The sequence below is a fragment of the Natrix helvetica genome (assembly GCF_964273705.1).
Source record: "Natrix helvetica genome assembly, chromosome: 1".
Lineage (NCBI taxonomy): Eukaryota > Metazoa > Chordata > Lepidosauria > Squamata > Natricidae > Natrix > Natrix helvetica.
In genome coordinates, this window is record NC_138548.1 from 186,866,908 (window position 1) to 186,883,972 (window position 17,065).

The window sequence follows — 17,065 nt, forward strand, 5'->3', positions numbered from 1 at the left end:
TTTGTCTTTCACCAACAGATAAAAAGGTTTTAGAAATGAGGTTTTTACTCTATTATGAAGGACGAGTTCTGTTTTTGTATGTATTCTTTAATTGCTGCCTTTAGGTCTTCATGGGTTTTATTATACTTATTTCTTTGCATTGTAAAACACTTTGAACAATTGCTTCTAAAATAATGTATTTTTTGGAGTATAAGACACTCTGAAGTATAAGACACACCTAGCTTTTGGGGAGGAAAACAAGGGGAAAAAATCTGCTTCTGCCTCCCAGCAATTTGTACATTATCTGTACTGTTTGCAACAAACAGCAAACAGTGCATACAATATACACTGTTTGTAGTGTTACATTTCAGACTATACTTGTACAGATGCTGTTAAAATTGATGTGCTTTCTGGAAGAATAGTTATACTCTCCTATTTAAAAGAAGATTAAATTAATTAATAGCAAGTCAGTGAAAATGGGGAGCACCTTTCTGCATATTTGGAATAAAACTGAAAAAAATTCTTAATATTTTCAGGGAAAGGGAAATATGCAGGGAATTATACAAAAAAACCTCCTTCTTTACTCCCCCCCCACACACTTAAAATACAACAAAACGGGTTTTGTGACTGTATGGAAGTGACAGCAGAGATTTCAGGGTCAGATGGTACATGCGGCACCTTCCTTACATGCATTGTAGCAATTTGGACAGAAGAAGATCCCTCTCTTTGCATTTAAGTAAGATCTATTTTAAAAGTGGCTGGGATAACTCTTAATAAAGACTAATCAAAATAAGAACTCCTGTTCTTAGAAAATGTTCTTGAAAAGCATTAAACATTTATTCAGCAAACCAGGTTTCACTGTCCTATCCTCATGAATATTTTCAAAAAGTAGGTTTATTAAAAAATTTCCAATACATTCTCAAATATAACAATATTAGACTTTTGTGCAAATTTTCTAAATTATTTCTTGTTTCACAAAGTAGCATTTACCGTTTTCTGGTTCTAAACAATATACCCGTATTTTTTGGAGTATAAGACGCACCTTTTCCCCCCTAAAAGAGAGTGAAAATTTGGGTGCATCTTATACACTGAATGTAGCCCCACCCACTCACCGGCCCCCCACCCTTTGGCCTCTGCTCCCAGCAATTTACCTCTTTGCAGCAAATGGGACGTGCGGAGGCTTCAATAAACTATAGCAATCCCTGCAACCTCTAACAGCTGATGATCGGAGAAATTGAAAGTGAAACTAGCTGTTTGCTCCACATGGCAAATTGCTGGGAGGCAGATTTTTTTTATTGTGCTAATCAGGCTGTTTGCTGCAAGGAGGTAAATCAACAACTATAAATGCCTATAGAATGCTCAAATTGTTAGACTTATTTGTTAAAGATTGCTTTATTATTGTTCTAGACAACTTAACAAAATGAAGAGGCTGTCAGGCCTGCAGAGGTTTCTTTAAGAATCTTTGGCCTGCCACACTTTCTTATAATTACCTATGATGTTTCATTAGAGTAGTAGTTGGGAGGGGGGGATAGAAAGGAGTAGAATTGTAGACTGTGTTGTTGTCAAAATAAAACATTCCTTTCTAGAAGCCAAGGTCATCTTTTGACTCCGCACCTCGACATTTGACCGGAAGAAGCTGGGTGGAGATGCCAGTGTGGAAGAATAGATTGGGCCATGTGATGGATTTATGAAAGTTGGAATAGTGTCAGCATTCCAAATACCATGCATGAATAAATCAAAGTCCAAGGCAGAATCATCCTTAAAGTTCCAATTTAATTTTACAAGTATGTTGGCACATCTGTGGAATTCCAACTCTGATTTACATCCTGGAATTCCACCCAGTTGAAAGTTCATGATCTATCCCCACACCCATAAATCCATCACATGGCCCAATCTACTTCTTCCATGCTGGCCTCTCCACCCAGCTTCTTCCAGTCAAATGTCGAGGTGCGGAGTCAAAAGATGACCTTGGCTTCTAGAAAGGAATGTTTTATTTTGACAACAACACAGTCTACAATTCCCCTTTCTATTCCCCCCTCCCAACTACTACTCTAATGAAACATCATAGGTAATTATAAGAAAGTGTGGCAGGCCAAAGATTCTTAAAGGAACCTCTGCAGGCCTGACAGAGTCTTTTTAAAATAAATGCTTGATCTGAAGAGGCCCAGTGCTATTGTTTTAAAAAGTGCTATTATTTTAAATAGCAGAGAATAACTATACTTCCATTTTAACATCATCTGTACAAGTATAGTCTGAAATATAACACTACAAATAGTGTATATTATAGTACACTCTGTACTGTTCATTGCAAGGAGGCAAATTGCTAGGAGGCAAAGGGAGATATTTTCCCCTTGTTTTCCTCCCCAAAATCTAGGTGCGTCTTATACTTCGGAGTGTCTTATACTCCGAAAAATATAGCAGAGAGAGAGAGAGATAGGGAGGGAGGGAGGGAGGGAGGGAGGGAGAGAGAAATGTATTTAACCAACCAAGAGCAAAATACTTACTGCAGTTCTCAGCCCTCTTATTTCTGTGGATGACAGTTTTTTGGTTAGGTGAGCTGAAGAGGCTAGTCCAGTTGATAGTATGATAGTAGCATAAGTTACTGTTGTCAGTTATGTAGACATTCCCAGCACTGATGTGCTTCAGGGACTGGAACTGGAGAGATCTAATTCCTTGTTGCTTGAGAATAAGCAAGGAAAGACCACTGGAAAAGGTAAAAGAAAACAGCAAATCCACGTGTTGTGCATATATGAGTTAGAAACTTATCATATACCTTTAAGAACTTGAAGCTAAAATAATGGAAAAGCAGTTTAATTTATGCCCCTTCTCTTCACTTTTACACCATTCAATCACATGACACTAGGAAGAAACACTACACAAAGCCACAAATACTCTAGGTTCTAAAAGGAGCTTCATAAAAACCAACCATCAGAGATCTGAGCTAACCCAAATATGCTATCTCTGAACCATAACTGAAAAGATAGACATCGTCATTATCAAGCATGACTGAATGCTAAAAATATAGTCAGCTGATTAATGCAAGCATTAGCTACAGCTTTGTCAAATTAGAGAGATGTCCCTGGACTAGGATGTCCTGGAACACAACCAAATATCCAAAGAATTGTGCTGAGTGAAACAGCTGAACAGGAAGAAGGGAAGCCTGCAGTATTTGCCACAATCACTAGGAAGAGCCAAAAAGAGCCACTACTGTGCTATTATTTAATTACTAGAGAGAGTACCGTTGGTGACCCAAATGTATTGCTTTTCCATATGACTGCAGTAGAAGAGAAATTTGAAAGTGACTGTAAACTCCTACTATTAGAAATGCTTCTCTGGTGGTCAACAACGTTATCAATATAACAGATGAGCATCTTCAATAGGACTTGAACCAAGAATATTGTACTTGTGTTGTTCCTTTTATATTTCCTTTCCTGCTCTGACTTGGAATGATATTTTTCATTTTATTCCTGTATCTCAGGACAGTGAAATAAAGAAGCCTGCCACAGCTAATCTTACCAATTATAATCTCTCTGTGAAAGCTGCCTATACCAAGATGTGCTCCAAGATGGAAAAAAAGAAATAAAAATGAAATGTTTTACAAGAAATAATGTATTTTTCACTATGGAAAATGTACATCCAACATATATTTTAGCATCTCATCTAAAAATCAAACAGGACAGGTTTTGAGTTTTAACATAATTTAAAGACCGGAATGGAGTTTGGTCCATATACAGTATAACCATTTCCATAGCTTTAGACCATTCCAGGATTAGTAATCAGAACATCTTTGACTCACCAGCTGGAGGACCATAAGTAACCTAAATGGAGGGTTGTAGTTTCACAAGAAAGGGGTGGGTCCCATTTTTAAAGCCTTATTTATTTAAATTTACTGAATTTTTAGGTGAGACAAGGAATAAGAAGAACCTAGAAGGCAAAATACTAATTTTCTTGACTCTTATTTTTCATGGCAACACTTTGGAAAGTGTCTTGTCAAAACTTTCTTTCTAGGGTTGAGAGAGTATCTGGCCCAATCACTTTTCATACCATGACTAGAACTCATTGTCTTCTTAAACTGCTGCATCAAACTATCTTTTAACTGTATTACCCTAACAAATCTAAATAACAAACTTTATATCTGAAAACACAGGTTAGAAATTGCAAATACTGATATATAAGACTGGGTTATACAATTCACAGGAATAATGAAGTAAACTTTCCTGGATTGTTGTTGCATATCTGTTACATGTTTGACTTAGGTTCAGGGACCTCCATGCTGGTTGTACACATAGTATTTCCAACTAGCTATTTCATGCTCTACAAAGTGGTACAAATATTTCAACCATCTATCAAAATATTATTTCCCAAGACAAAAAAAAACAGTCAACATACAGAGCAATCAATGGTGGTAATTAATCACAGTAAAGCTACAAATTGAAGTACCGTATTTATCGGTGTATAACACGCACTTTCCCCCCCGAAAAATAGGGGGCAAATGATGTATGCGTGTTATACGCCGATATAATGTTAAGAAGCCATGTTTTTACAGTTTAATACAGCCCTTTAACAGCCCTCCCTGCTCTATGTAAATGCGGCCCGCCCACGGCAAGCAGAAGACCTTTCAAATTTCTCTCCCCCCACCTCCTTTTCATGCTTTTCCTTTCCCTTTTCCTCCTTCAAGCTCCGTGCTCACTGGAGGAAAAGGGGAGGGGGGGGATTTCCGAGTTCCAAAAGCAGAAGACCTTTCAAATTTCTCTCCCCCCACCTCCTTTTCACGCTTTTCCTTTCCCTTTTCCTCCTTCAAGCTCCGTGCTCACTGGAGGAAAAGGGGAGGGGGGGATTTCCGAGTTCCAAAAGCAGAAGACCTTTCAAATTTCTCTCCCCCCACCTCCTTTTCACGCTTTTCCTTTCCCTTTTCCTCCTTCAAGCTCCGTGCTCGCTGGAGGAAAAGGGGAGTGGGGGGGGATTTCCGAGTTCCAAAAGCAGAAGACCTTTCAAATTTCTCTCCCACCACACACAGGAAAAGCAGACAAGCAGGAGAGAGAAGAAAGAAGGCAGGAAGGCAGAAGGAAGGGAAGGATGGAACTGGAAGGGAGGCAGGAAGGAAGGGAAGGAGGGGAGGAGGGAGTAAGGATAGACAAGCAAGAGGGAAAGAGGAAAGAAAGCAGGAGGGCAGAAGGGAGGTGGAAGGAAGGAAAGAAAAGCAGACACGCTGGAGGGAAAGAGGAAAGAAGGCAAGCAGGCAGGAAGGAGGCAGAAGGAAGGAGGGAAGGATGGAACTGGAAGGGAGGCAGGGAAGGAGGGAGGGAGAAAGGAAGGATAGGAGGATAGGGAAAGAGGAAAGAAGGCAGGCAGGCAGAAGGGAGGGAGGTGCAAGGAAGGAAGGAAGCATAGATAAGCAGGAGGGAAAGAAGGCAGGCAGGCAGGAGGAAAGAGGAAGGAGGGAACTGTAAGGGAGGCAGGAAGGAAGGGAAGGAGGAAGGGAGGGTGGAAGGAAGGATATACAAGTAAGAGGGAAAGAGGAAAGAAAGCATCTGAATGTACTAAACACGAGTCTTCAGGGAAAAGATGCTTCAAAGTTCTTTATTTGAAATTTAAATTTTTTTCCTGAAATTTCCCTCTTAAAATGAAGGTGCGTGTTATACGCCTGTGCGTGTTATACGCCGATAAATACGGTACATACTTTGACTACTTTGACAATTTCTGATGTTTATCTTTACCCTAAGTCTCTCCTGCAGGCAGAAGGACACTTTTCATTCTTCCATTAAAATGTTGGTGATGAAACCATATTGAAATTCAAACTGGTACTGTATTAGTGTAATATATTAGGAATCAGTGTACAAGTGTGCTCTGCAAATTCCAACTTTTCTGAAACTTAATTCTAATGCATATCAAAGTTTTACATTCTACACCAACTTTCTTGCAAATCACTTATCCTAGACTGGCAATTTCCAGGATGATTGTCCCAATCTCTTTGATTTCACGATTGTAAAATTAAAGAAGTTTACATTGAACTTTGTGACAAAATATTACATAGCATTGAACTTTTGAAGATCTTCTGTATAGATATTAATATTAGCATCTTGAATAAAATTTACTTATTTAAATTCAAGAATCCAAATTCAACATTAGCCAAAATAAAATGGATTCAAAATACACTAGGTTCATAGTTTGTAGTTATTGTGATGAATTAGAAATACAGATAATATTCCAATCTGCTTCCTGAAAATTCCTTTTTCAATAAAGATACAAAGCCTTTGCTTATCCATTCTCCCCTTTTTTACCAGAAGATAAACTCATTTGAAAAAGAGGTGGATGGAGAAAGAATAAGGAGAAGTTGGACCCGAATTGCAGTTTTGGAAAGGAGCAGGAATTATGGGAGACAACAGAAATTGGTATGGGGAATGGAGCTCCCTTGCCTTCTCTTTCAGTCTTTAGAAGAACCAAGTTCAATAATTTATTTAGGAAAAACGCATACAACTGCTCAAAGCTGCCATTTCTAAAATCATTTCAAAATAAATAATAATAATAAGCACCTTGGATGCAATCCCAAAACATCTGGAGCATTACTTGAACACCATTGGCCTTGACAAAATCACCATCAATCAATTGCAAAAGGCAGCTTTGTTTTAAAAAGTTTACATCTTGCAACGATGACTTTAACACCATCAAATATAAACACCTGCCTATTGCAGGTCCTTGGAAAGGACTAGAGAAACAGATAAAAATGCCAAGTGCAATCTAAACATCTAGCTGGCTGTGCAATGAATGATGATGATGATGATAAAAAGGAAAAATTGGAAAAAAAAACCCAGAAGGAATAGAACTAGGAAAAGGAAACATAGTGAAAGCATTGGCAAAGGATGATGGTTACAAGTACTTAGGCATATTGGAAGCAGATAACATCTTGAATGAAAAAGTCAAAGAGTCAACGCAAAAGGAATACATCAGGAAGGTCCGCAAAATATTAAAATCAAAGTTGAACACTGGAAACATAATTAAAGCCATTAATACATGGGCAGTTCCAGTGATACACTACTCAGATGGAATCATCAACTGGACTTTGGCTGAACTGGAAAACTTGGACTGGAAAATGAGCAAACTTTTGAATATGTACCATGCTTTACATCCACAAAGTGACATTGACAGCTTGCATCTGCCAAGAAAAATAGGGAGCAGAGGGCTATTGCAAATCCATCAAACTGTAGCAGAAAAATCAAGTCTGAAAGATTATGTGAACCAAAGTACAGAAAAAGTGCTGCAGGCTGTGAAAACAGAGAACAGCATAAAAAGAACAGAAACAAAGGCAGAATATAAGGAAAATCAGCTGGATGACAGATTAAATAGATGGAAAACCAAAGATTTTCATGGACAACACTTGAAAAACATTGAAGAAAAATGTGATGACAACCTTACATGAGCATGGCTTAACATGGGAACCATCAAGAAAGAAACGAAAGGTTTAAAACTGGCTGCTCAAGAACAAGCACTACAAACTAATGCCATGAAAGCAAAGATACAAAAGTCAATTCAAACTGCTGACTTTGCAATGACAAAGTTAAAACTGTTCCACATTTAATATGTGAATGCAGCAAAATCACACAAACTGATTACAAAGCTAGACATGACCGAGTTGCTAAATTAATCCACTGGTCATTATGTAAAAAATATGATTTACCTGTATCCAGAAAGCCATGGGAACATATAGTGGAAAAGGTTATCGAAAATGAGAAGGTGAAGATCTTGTGGGACTTTCGAATACAGATGGGCTGTCATTTGGAACACAAGATGCCAGATATCACAGTTGTTGAAAACTGAAATGTAAAATTTATTGACATCATGGTACCAGGTGATGCCAGATTCGAAGAAAAAGAACTGGAAAAAAATCACGAAATACCACAACCTGGCCATCAAAACTACATGATTATGGATGAAACATATAACAGTCATCGGGGCACTTGGCATCATGTCCAAGAATTTTATAAGATACATAAAAAACTGCATCTTCCTGCAATAACACCAGCAGAACTGCAAAAAACTGTGGAATAATAATAATAATAATAATAATAATAATAATAATAATAATAATAATAATAATAATAATAACAACAACAACAACAACAACAACAACAACAACAACTCCGCCATTGCCGGTCCCAAGCCTGGATGAGAAAGGAGGAGGGTTGGGGTCAGGTTGGCAAGCTGGCCCCATTAAAAAAAACCCGCCAACCCATATAACATGGTGAAAGAAACAAATAAAAATTCTATACCGCATCGGTTGTCGCGTGGGTTAACAAGGGCCGCGGCGGATGTTGAGGTCCCTGGACATCCGTCGACAAGTGGGCTACAAGTGGACCAGCCAACAAAACGACAAAAATATAGTGCAGATGAAAACCGTGCCATAATGGCTTGTTACTACAACTCAGAGCCTGGAAAAAGAGGTTATTTAAAGCAAATATATGAATTATGGAAACAACAATATCCAGATTCAAATGTTAGTGAACAACGAATTGCAGATCAAAGGCGATTTATTACACGGAATAAAGTGTTTAGTGAAGTTGAACTTGAGGAAATTCAGGCAAATTGCAAAACTAAGAAAACAACATCACAAGCAGAAATAACTGATACTCAAGACACACCTAAAGACATTGTAGTAGAACTCCCAGAAGAAGCTGTCGGGGAGGAAATAACAACGCTATCATCAGAACCAGTTATCACTGAACCAACTGATGAACTAACTCAAAAACAAAAAGAAATGAAGGACAAGATCATGGAGCATTTTCTGTTCAATAAGGAACGGCAACGTTTACCATCATTAACAACTGTGCCTAAGAAAATTTTGGCCCCTATCATGAAAATGATTAATGCAGTGCTTTCAACAATTGAATCGGGATCCATCTTGGAAACGAACCAGTTAATGTACAGCGCAGCTGCAATAGTCACTAATGAACTAGGCATTAAAATCAAAGCACCTAGTTACACAACGGAAAAAGCATCAAAGCCAAAGTGAAAAATCCGATTAGAACAAAAAGTCAAAAAATTAAGGGCAGATGCTAGCAACTTGAAGAACATGCGTGAGCAACGGCTTAAAAACAACAAAATTATAGATCAGCTAATCAGAAGATATAGATTGGATACAAGAAACATCAATGAAGCTGTAGAGATTGTAAAACAGCAGATAACTGCAACAGCTAGGAAAATTGAAAGATATGAGGCACGAATCATCCAGTATAAACAAAATCAGCAATTTCGATCAGACCAACGGTGTTTTTATCAAAGTCTTAATGTGAATGGTGGCACCAAAAGTCAAAAACCAGAAAAGCAGGCCACAGTTGAATTCTGGAAAGAATTGTGGGAAAATGCAAAGGACTACAATAAGGAAGCAAAATGGATAGATGACTTTGAGAAAAGCATTGGCAACAAACAAATGCAAGTATTAGAAATAACAACTGAGATGGTCAAAAATCGAGTTAAAAAAGTAAAGAATTGGACATCACCTGGAAAGGACCAATTACATGGTTTTTGGCTCAAATATCTGACCAGTTTACATGCAATATTGGCGAGGCAACTGAATGAGATTTTACAAAATGGCCAAATTGATGAATGGTTGACAACTGGAAAAACATACTTGATTCAGAAAGATGCAACTAAAGGAACAATACCTGAAAACTACAGACCAATAACATGCTTGCCAACAACCTTCAAATTACTCACAGGCATTATTGCAGATAACATTATGGATTATTTGGAAACAAACAACATCTTGCCAGTAGAGCAGAAAGGCAACAAAAGAAGGAGCAGGGGCACAAAAGATCAGCTCCTAATTGATAAAATGATATTAGAAAATTGTAAGAACAGAAAAACGAACTTGAATATGGTCTGGATTGATTACAAAAAGGCATTCGACTCATTGCCACATAGTTGGATCATAAAATGCTTAGAAACAACTGGCATTAGCAAAAATATTACATCCTTTACTGAAAAGGCGATGAAACAATGGAGAACCGAGTTGGCAGTAGGGAATGAGAACTATGGAATGGTTAATATCAAGCAAGGAATTTTCCAGGGTGATTCACTTTCACCTCTTCTCTTCATCATCGTGATGATCTCACTATCAGTAATCTTAAAAAAAATGAAATTAGGCTACCAAACAGCCAAAGAAGCCGAAAAAAATTTGCATTTATTATATATGGATGATTTGAAACTCTATGGAAAGTCAGAAATAGAAATCCAATCATTGACAAACACAGTCCGAGTATTCAGCACCGATATTTCAATGCAGTTTGGCATGGAAAAATGTGCCACTGTATCCATAAAAAGGGGCAAAATCACTACATATGAGGGAATTGAAATGCCCAATGGCCAACTAATTAAATGCAACGAAAATGAAGCCTACAAATGCTTAGGCATTCTGCAGTTGGATAACATCAAGCATGGAGAAGTAAAAACTATTGTCAGGGGAGAGTACACCAACAGAGTTAGGAAAATTTTGAAATCTAAATTGAATGGTGGAAATACAATCAAGGCCATAAACACCTGGGCAATACCAGTTATAAGATACACAGCTGGTATAGTTAACTGGACACAAGCTGATTTGGACATTTTGGACCGAAAAACCAGGAAACTAATGACAATGCACTACAGTTTACATCCACGTGGTGATATTAATAGACTATACTTACCCCGAAAATCAGGTGGCAGAGGATTATTACAAGTGAAGCAAATAGCTGAAGAAGAAAAACATGCACTGGCTGATTATTTAAAAGAAAGTCAAGAACATCTATTAATCGAAGTAAAGAACAAAAATCTATTGAAGGCCCAACAGATGAAACAAGAATACAGAAAAGATGTGATAAAATTAAGAATGGAGAGTTGGCAGAACAAAGCATTGCATGGCCAATTTCTGGAAAACATAAAAGATAAAGTGGACAGTGAAAAAACTTGGTTATGGTTAACAACAGGTACATTAAAGAAAGAAACAGAGTCACTAATCCTGGCTGCGCAAGAACAAGCTATCCGCACAAATCTATTAAGGCCAAAATCGAAAAATCCTCTGATGATGCCAAATGTAGACTTTGCAAAGAGGCTGATGAAACTGTTGACCACATACTCAGCTGCTGTAAAAAAATTGCGCAGACTGACTATAAAATGCGGCACAATTCAGTGTCACAAATGATCCACAGGAATTTGTGCAAAAATTATAATATTAAAACAGCAACAAACTGGTGGGAACATAAGCCTGAAAAAGTTGTCGAGGGTCAGATGGTCAAGATCTTGTGGGATTTTCGCATACAAACAGATAAAATACTGGCGCATAATACACCAGACATCACACTGGTTGAGAAAAATAAGGTTACAATCATAGACATCGCAATACCAGGTGATAGCAGGGTCGCCGAGAAGGAATATGAAAAAATCACGAAATACCAGGACTTAAAAATCGAAATCCAATGATTATTGCACAAACCAGCAGTGGTAATTCCAGTGGTAATCGGCACACTGGGTGCTATTCCAAAAGCACTGGAATTACATTTAAAACAGTTAAAAATTGACAAAATCACCATCAGTCAAATGCAAAAGGCAGCACTGCTTGGATCCGCACACATATTACGAAAATACGTTACGACGTCCTAGGCCCCTGGGTGGGGCCCGACTAGTAATTAATACCAAATCCGGCGAAACAACTGGCCGCTGTGATACAATTCTGTTGATGCAATAACAACAACAACAACAACAACAACCCCTCTGAGGAGCTTTACCTTGTTGTGGTGGAGGGGCTTGCACGCTCTAGTGATCCTAAGGGCTATGCTGAACAGGTGCAACCATATCAGACAGGTCTCAGGTGAAGGGCCAGACAAAATTTGCTCCACAACTCATTCAAACATGGTGAATACGAGAAAAATGAAATTTATGCCGGCTGAACCATCGCCCGGACAAGGGTCCCTTTGGATGCTATGGCTCCTGGGCATTCTGCGCAAAATGAGCTACAGGGCTCAGCTCCCTCTGCTAGGCAACCAGGCCATGGAGCTGACAAGCTACTGGAAGAAAAAGCAAAAAAGCAAAAAATCTGGACTAGGGAAGAAAACATCTCTATTATGGAAGCTTACTATCAGTCTGAGCCAGAAAAACGTGAATTTCAAAAACAAATGTATCAGATTTGGAAGGTGAACCACACGGACTGTGATATCAGTGAACAAAGGCTAATCGACCAACGATGTGTAATTCTGAGCCACACATTTTTCACTACAGCAGAATTAACAGGAATTGAAGAGAAAGCAACTAATGGTCTGAGTATACCAACAAAGAATAGTAACATCAAGATTGATTTGCAGACTCCAAAGCAAACTAAGGAAGAAAGGGAGGAAGAGGCTGCTGAAATGGATGAAGATAAAGAACAAGGAAGCGCTGAAGAGCAAGCACCAACAGATAGTGCTTGATTAGCTGAGAAAATAAAGCATCAAATGGAAGATGCTGAAAGAACACATTTGCCAAAGCTGAACCAAGTGAACCAGAAAGCATTGAGAAATGTACTAACAAAGGTCAACGAGACTGTGCAAACCATTCAAACCACTACATTAGCTGAAACAAACCAGCTGATGTATGCAGCAGCCTTCATAACCACCAAAGAATTGAGTTTGAAAATACAAAGGAACCAAAGAGGCAAGAAGGGGACGCCTAAGTGGAAAATTTGGTTGGAATTGAAGATCAAAAATTTTTGTGGAGACTTGAGCAACTTGAAGAACTTAAGACAAGGACAGCTAAAGAACAAGCAGGTCAAAAGCAGTCTGGAAGCAAGATACGATTTGGAGAATAAGGAGATTGCGGTAGTAACTGAAGAACTGAAGCTGAGGGTTGTTGCCATTGTTGAAAAGATTAAACGGTATGAAAATCGAGTAACTCAGTTCAAGGAAAACTCACAGTTCAGAGCAAATCAGCATCAGTTTTATAAGAGCTTAGAAAGTGGAGATGGAGTAACAACAAATGAAAAGCCTGATAAAGAGAAAGTTCTGAAATTCTGGAAGTATTTGTGGGAAAACAACAAGAAGCACAATAGAAATGCAACATGGATCAAGCAGGTTGAGGATTCTATTAAAGTGCATAAAATAGAAGGTGTGAAAATAGCAAAAGAAATGGTGCAAAGGCAGTCAAGAAAAGTGAAGAATTGGAGTGCACCTGGACCACATGAGCTACATGGTTTCTGGCTAAAGGCACTTACAAGTATGCATGAAAGATTTGCAGCCCAAATGAATCAGATCTTAAAACACCTGACAATGATGACTGGATGACAACTGGAAGGACATTTTTGATCCAAAAAGATAAACAAAAAGGAAAGGACCCTGGAAACTATAGGCCAATCACCTGTTTGCCAACAACATACAAGCTCCTTACTGGTATCATTGCAAACCAAATTTACAGATACTTGGAAAGAAATGACTTGCTTCCTGTAGAACAGAAAGGATGCTGCAAAAATTCAAGAGGAACAAAGGACCAACTGCTGACTGACAAGCTAATCCTAAAGAATTCAAAGAAAAGACGAACCAAGCTGTTCATGGCTTGGATAGACTATAAGAAATCAGTTGATTCAGTTCCCCACAGCTGGATCAAGAAATGCCTGAAAATCTTTGGCTTTGGCATTAGCAGCAACATACAAAAATTCATGGAAACTTCAATGAACCTCTGGAAAACGAAGCTTATGGCTAATGGAGAAGAACTGGGTGAAGTTGAAATTAAACGAGGCATTTTCCAGGGTGATTCCCTTTCACCCCTATTTTTTATACTCTCAATGCTACCACTGACAACCATTTTGAAGAAGGTGAACTGTGGATACAAACTTGCAAAGAAAGGACTGAAAATTTCACACTTGGTGTACATGGATGATTTGAAGCTGTTTGGTAAAACAAAAGCTGAACTGAATTTATTAATTGAAAGCACAAAAGAATTTAGCCAAGACATTGGTATACAGTTTGGAATTGACAAATGTGCAACAATGGCAACCAAGGCAAGCAAGGTCCTAGAAGATAATGGAATACAAGTTGAGAATGAAGAAATGTTAAAGGGAGTAAAACCAGAAGAAGGCTACAAGTACTTGGGGATTTTAGAGGCCTCTGACTTAATGCATAATAAAGTCAAGGAATTAACCTCAGCCAAGTACATTCAATGAATTTGCAAGATATTAAAGTCCAAACTGAGTGGAGGAAACATCATAAAAGCCATAAATACCTGGGCTATACCTGTAATTCGATACTCTGCGGGAATAATTGACTGGACCCAGATGGAGTTGGACAATTTGGACAGAAAAACTTATCACAATGAATCATGCTTTCCATCCTAAAAGTGATGTTGACCGATTGTATCTACCAAGAGCAGAGGGTGGTTGAGGACTCCTACAAGTAAAGCAGACTGTGGAAGAAGATAGACACAGCTTGAATGATTACATCCAGAAAAGTGAAGAACCAATGATTAAGGAAGTAAATAAAGGAGTCCTTTTGAAGACAACTAAGTTAAAAGCTGAATATAAGAAAGAAGTAATTGAGAAGCGAGATGAAAATTGGAAAAGCAAAGCTATGCATGGCCAATACTTGAAAAGCATTGAAGGCAAAGCTGACCAAAAACTAACTTGGAACTGGTTAAGATCAGGAGTACTGAAAAAAAGAAACAGAAGGTTTTATTTTGGCAGCTCAAGAACAAGCCTTAGCCACAAACTGCATGAAGGCAAAAATTCAACATGTTACCACCAACAGCAAATGTCGCCTCTGTAATGAGAAAGATGAGACAGTTGACCACTTGATCAGCGGGTGCAACAAAACTTCACAAACTGTCTACCTACAACGCCATCACCGCGTTGCTAAGATTATTCACTGGAAATTGTGCCAAAAGTTTGGATTTGAGTGCAGCAAAAACCACTGGGACCATCAGGTTGAAAAAGTTTTAGAGAATGAGAAAGGCAAAATCTTGTGGGACTTCAGAATCCAGACTGACAGGCACTTGGCCTACAGCACACCTGACATAACAATAGTTGAAAAGAAAGAAGTATGGTTCATTGACATTGCAATACCTGGTGATGCACGAATTGAAGATAAACAACAAGAAAAAAATTACAAATTACCAGGACTTGCAAATTATTTATTTATTTATTTGATTTGATTTCTAGACCGCCCCCTCTCCCCGAAGGGACTCGGGGCGGTGTACAGGTACCAAATTAAAAAACCTTACAAATAATCATAAATATAGTTAAAAACGAATTAAACTTTAAACCCCTGTACAAATTTATAAAAATTAAAAACTAAGCCTAAGACCAAAATTTAAAAATACAGACTGGGGTGGGAGAGCTGGAATTAGGCCAAATTGAGGTTGAGCGACTGTGGAAAAAGAATTCATGTGTTGTCCCTATTGTAATTGGAGCCCTTGGAGCAATAGCTAAAGGGCTACCTCGTTATTTGAAAATTCTAAATTTACCTTACTTGAACATTCTGACTCTACAAAAAACTACCGTACTTGGAACAACTTATATCCTCCAAAGTTACCTTAACAGTTTCTAGGTCCTTGGTTAGGACTCGAGCTGTTGAGCTACCAACCAGCCCCAAAGGCTATGAGTCTCACCAAAGATTAACATAATAATAATAATAATAATAATAATAATAATAATAATAATAATAATAATAATAATAATAATAATAATAATAATAATAGACATGACAGTAGCTGGAGACAGCAGAATAGAAAATAAAGAAATGGACAAGATAACAACATACAAAAACCTGGAAATATAATGACTGTAGAAAATGAAAGCAAAGGTAGTATCAATAGGTGCCTTGGGTGCAAATCAAAACACCTAGAGCATTACTTGAACACCATTGGCATTGACAAAGCCACCATTGGTTAATTGCAAAAGGCAGCTTTACTTGAAACACTTTACATCCTGTGACAATGTCTTTAATATCATCAAAGAAGAGCATCCACCTATCCTAGGTTCTTGGGAAGGACTTAAGAGGTGGATAAAAATATCAACTCCAGTTGAAACATCTAGTTGACTGTGCAATGAACCACTGTAATTATAAAATCCACAAACAAGTAGTCACTAACGTGATTAAATGGCAAACAATGTAAAATACCAAACAGGAGTATAAATGGAATAGATGGAGCCAAGAACAGAAATGCACTCAAGTGTAGATATTTCCCTGTTAGAATTGAGGAAAAATCCAAGCCACTGTGTACGGCAACCTAGTACCAAAGGACCAATTATGGAACCAAAAGTTTAAATCAAAATCTCAACACTATTTCAGTAAATTATAATTCAGAGCATTTTTTATAAATGAGAGTATTAAGGACAGAAATACATGTATGTATATCTTACCTGTATAGTGCTCTTCCACCAATAGTTACCAGATTTGAAAACACACTAAAATCTGTCATATTTTCAGGCCAGGATTGTATGTTCAGGAATCCTAAGGAAGATTAAATCAGAGGAATTAGAAAATGTGTCTGTTGCAATTATGGCAGCATTTCATATTTGAAAACTGCTTTTATTAAGAGCAGAGAATATTTGGAGTTGTAAATTTAGAGCAGAAGTTATTCTCCATAATGTTCTCCACAGGGGAGACAGTTGTTTGAAAAATAACAGGAAAAAAAACCCTCCAAACCAAATAAAATAATAACAAAGACCCTGTAAAGGCTAATATACTGTAAGTATTATGGCTTAATTTTTAATAAGTAAAATTATATAATATGTATTAATATTAAATATTAATATAGACAATAATTTTTATTGAAACATAAAACAAAAACTGAAGTGGGTACATATATAGTAGGGATGACTATCATATTTTGATGACTTTTAGAGCTCAAGCTGGAATAGGATAATCCAAAAAAATTGAAATTTGAAGTAACTCCCAGCAGCCTTGAAGTTTCAGCAGAGTAAGAGTCTCTCTCACTCTCTTTGCAGGAGGCTTTGGAACTACTTTGGACATGTTCAAATCATTGGAATCAGATGGTTTACATCCCAGGTTTTTGAAGGAGATGTGATCTTAGAACTACTGAACAGAATCTTTCAGTGCTCCTGGAGCACCAGGGAATTATCAGAGGACTGGAA

At 37.8% G+C, this 17,065-nt stretch overlaps 1 protein-coding gene across 2 annotated transcripts in view; it reads right to left on the bottom strand.

Annotated features, from left to right (window-relative positions):
- The window catches only part of ERBB4 (erb-b2 receptor tyrosine kinase 4), a 579,983-nt gene that overhangs the window by 233,739 nt on the left and 329,179 nt on the right, over positions 1 to 17,065 (bottom strand). For both annotated transcript variants that reach the window (XM_081937069.1, XM_081937068.1), the window contains exons 10-11: positions 16,331 to 16,421; positions 2,484 to 2,683 (exon numbers count right to left, since the gene is read on the bottom strand). In XM_081937069.1, coding sequence (XP_081793195.1) covers positions 2,484 to 2,683; positions 16,331 to 16,421 — 291 coding nt within the window. The remainder of the gene's footprint in view (positions 1 to 2,483; positions 2,684 to 16,330; positions 16,422 to 17,065) is intronic.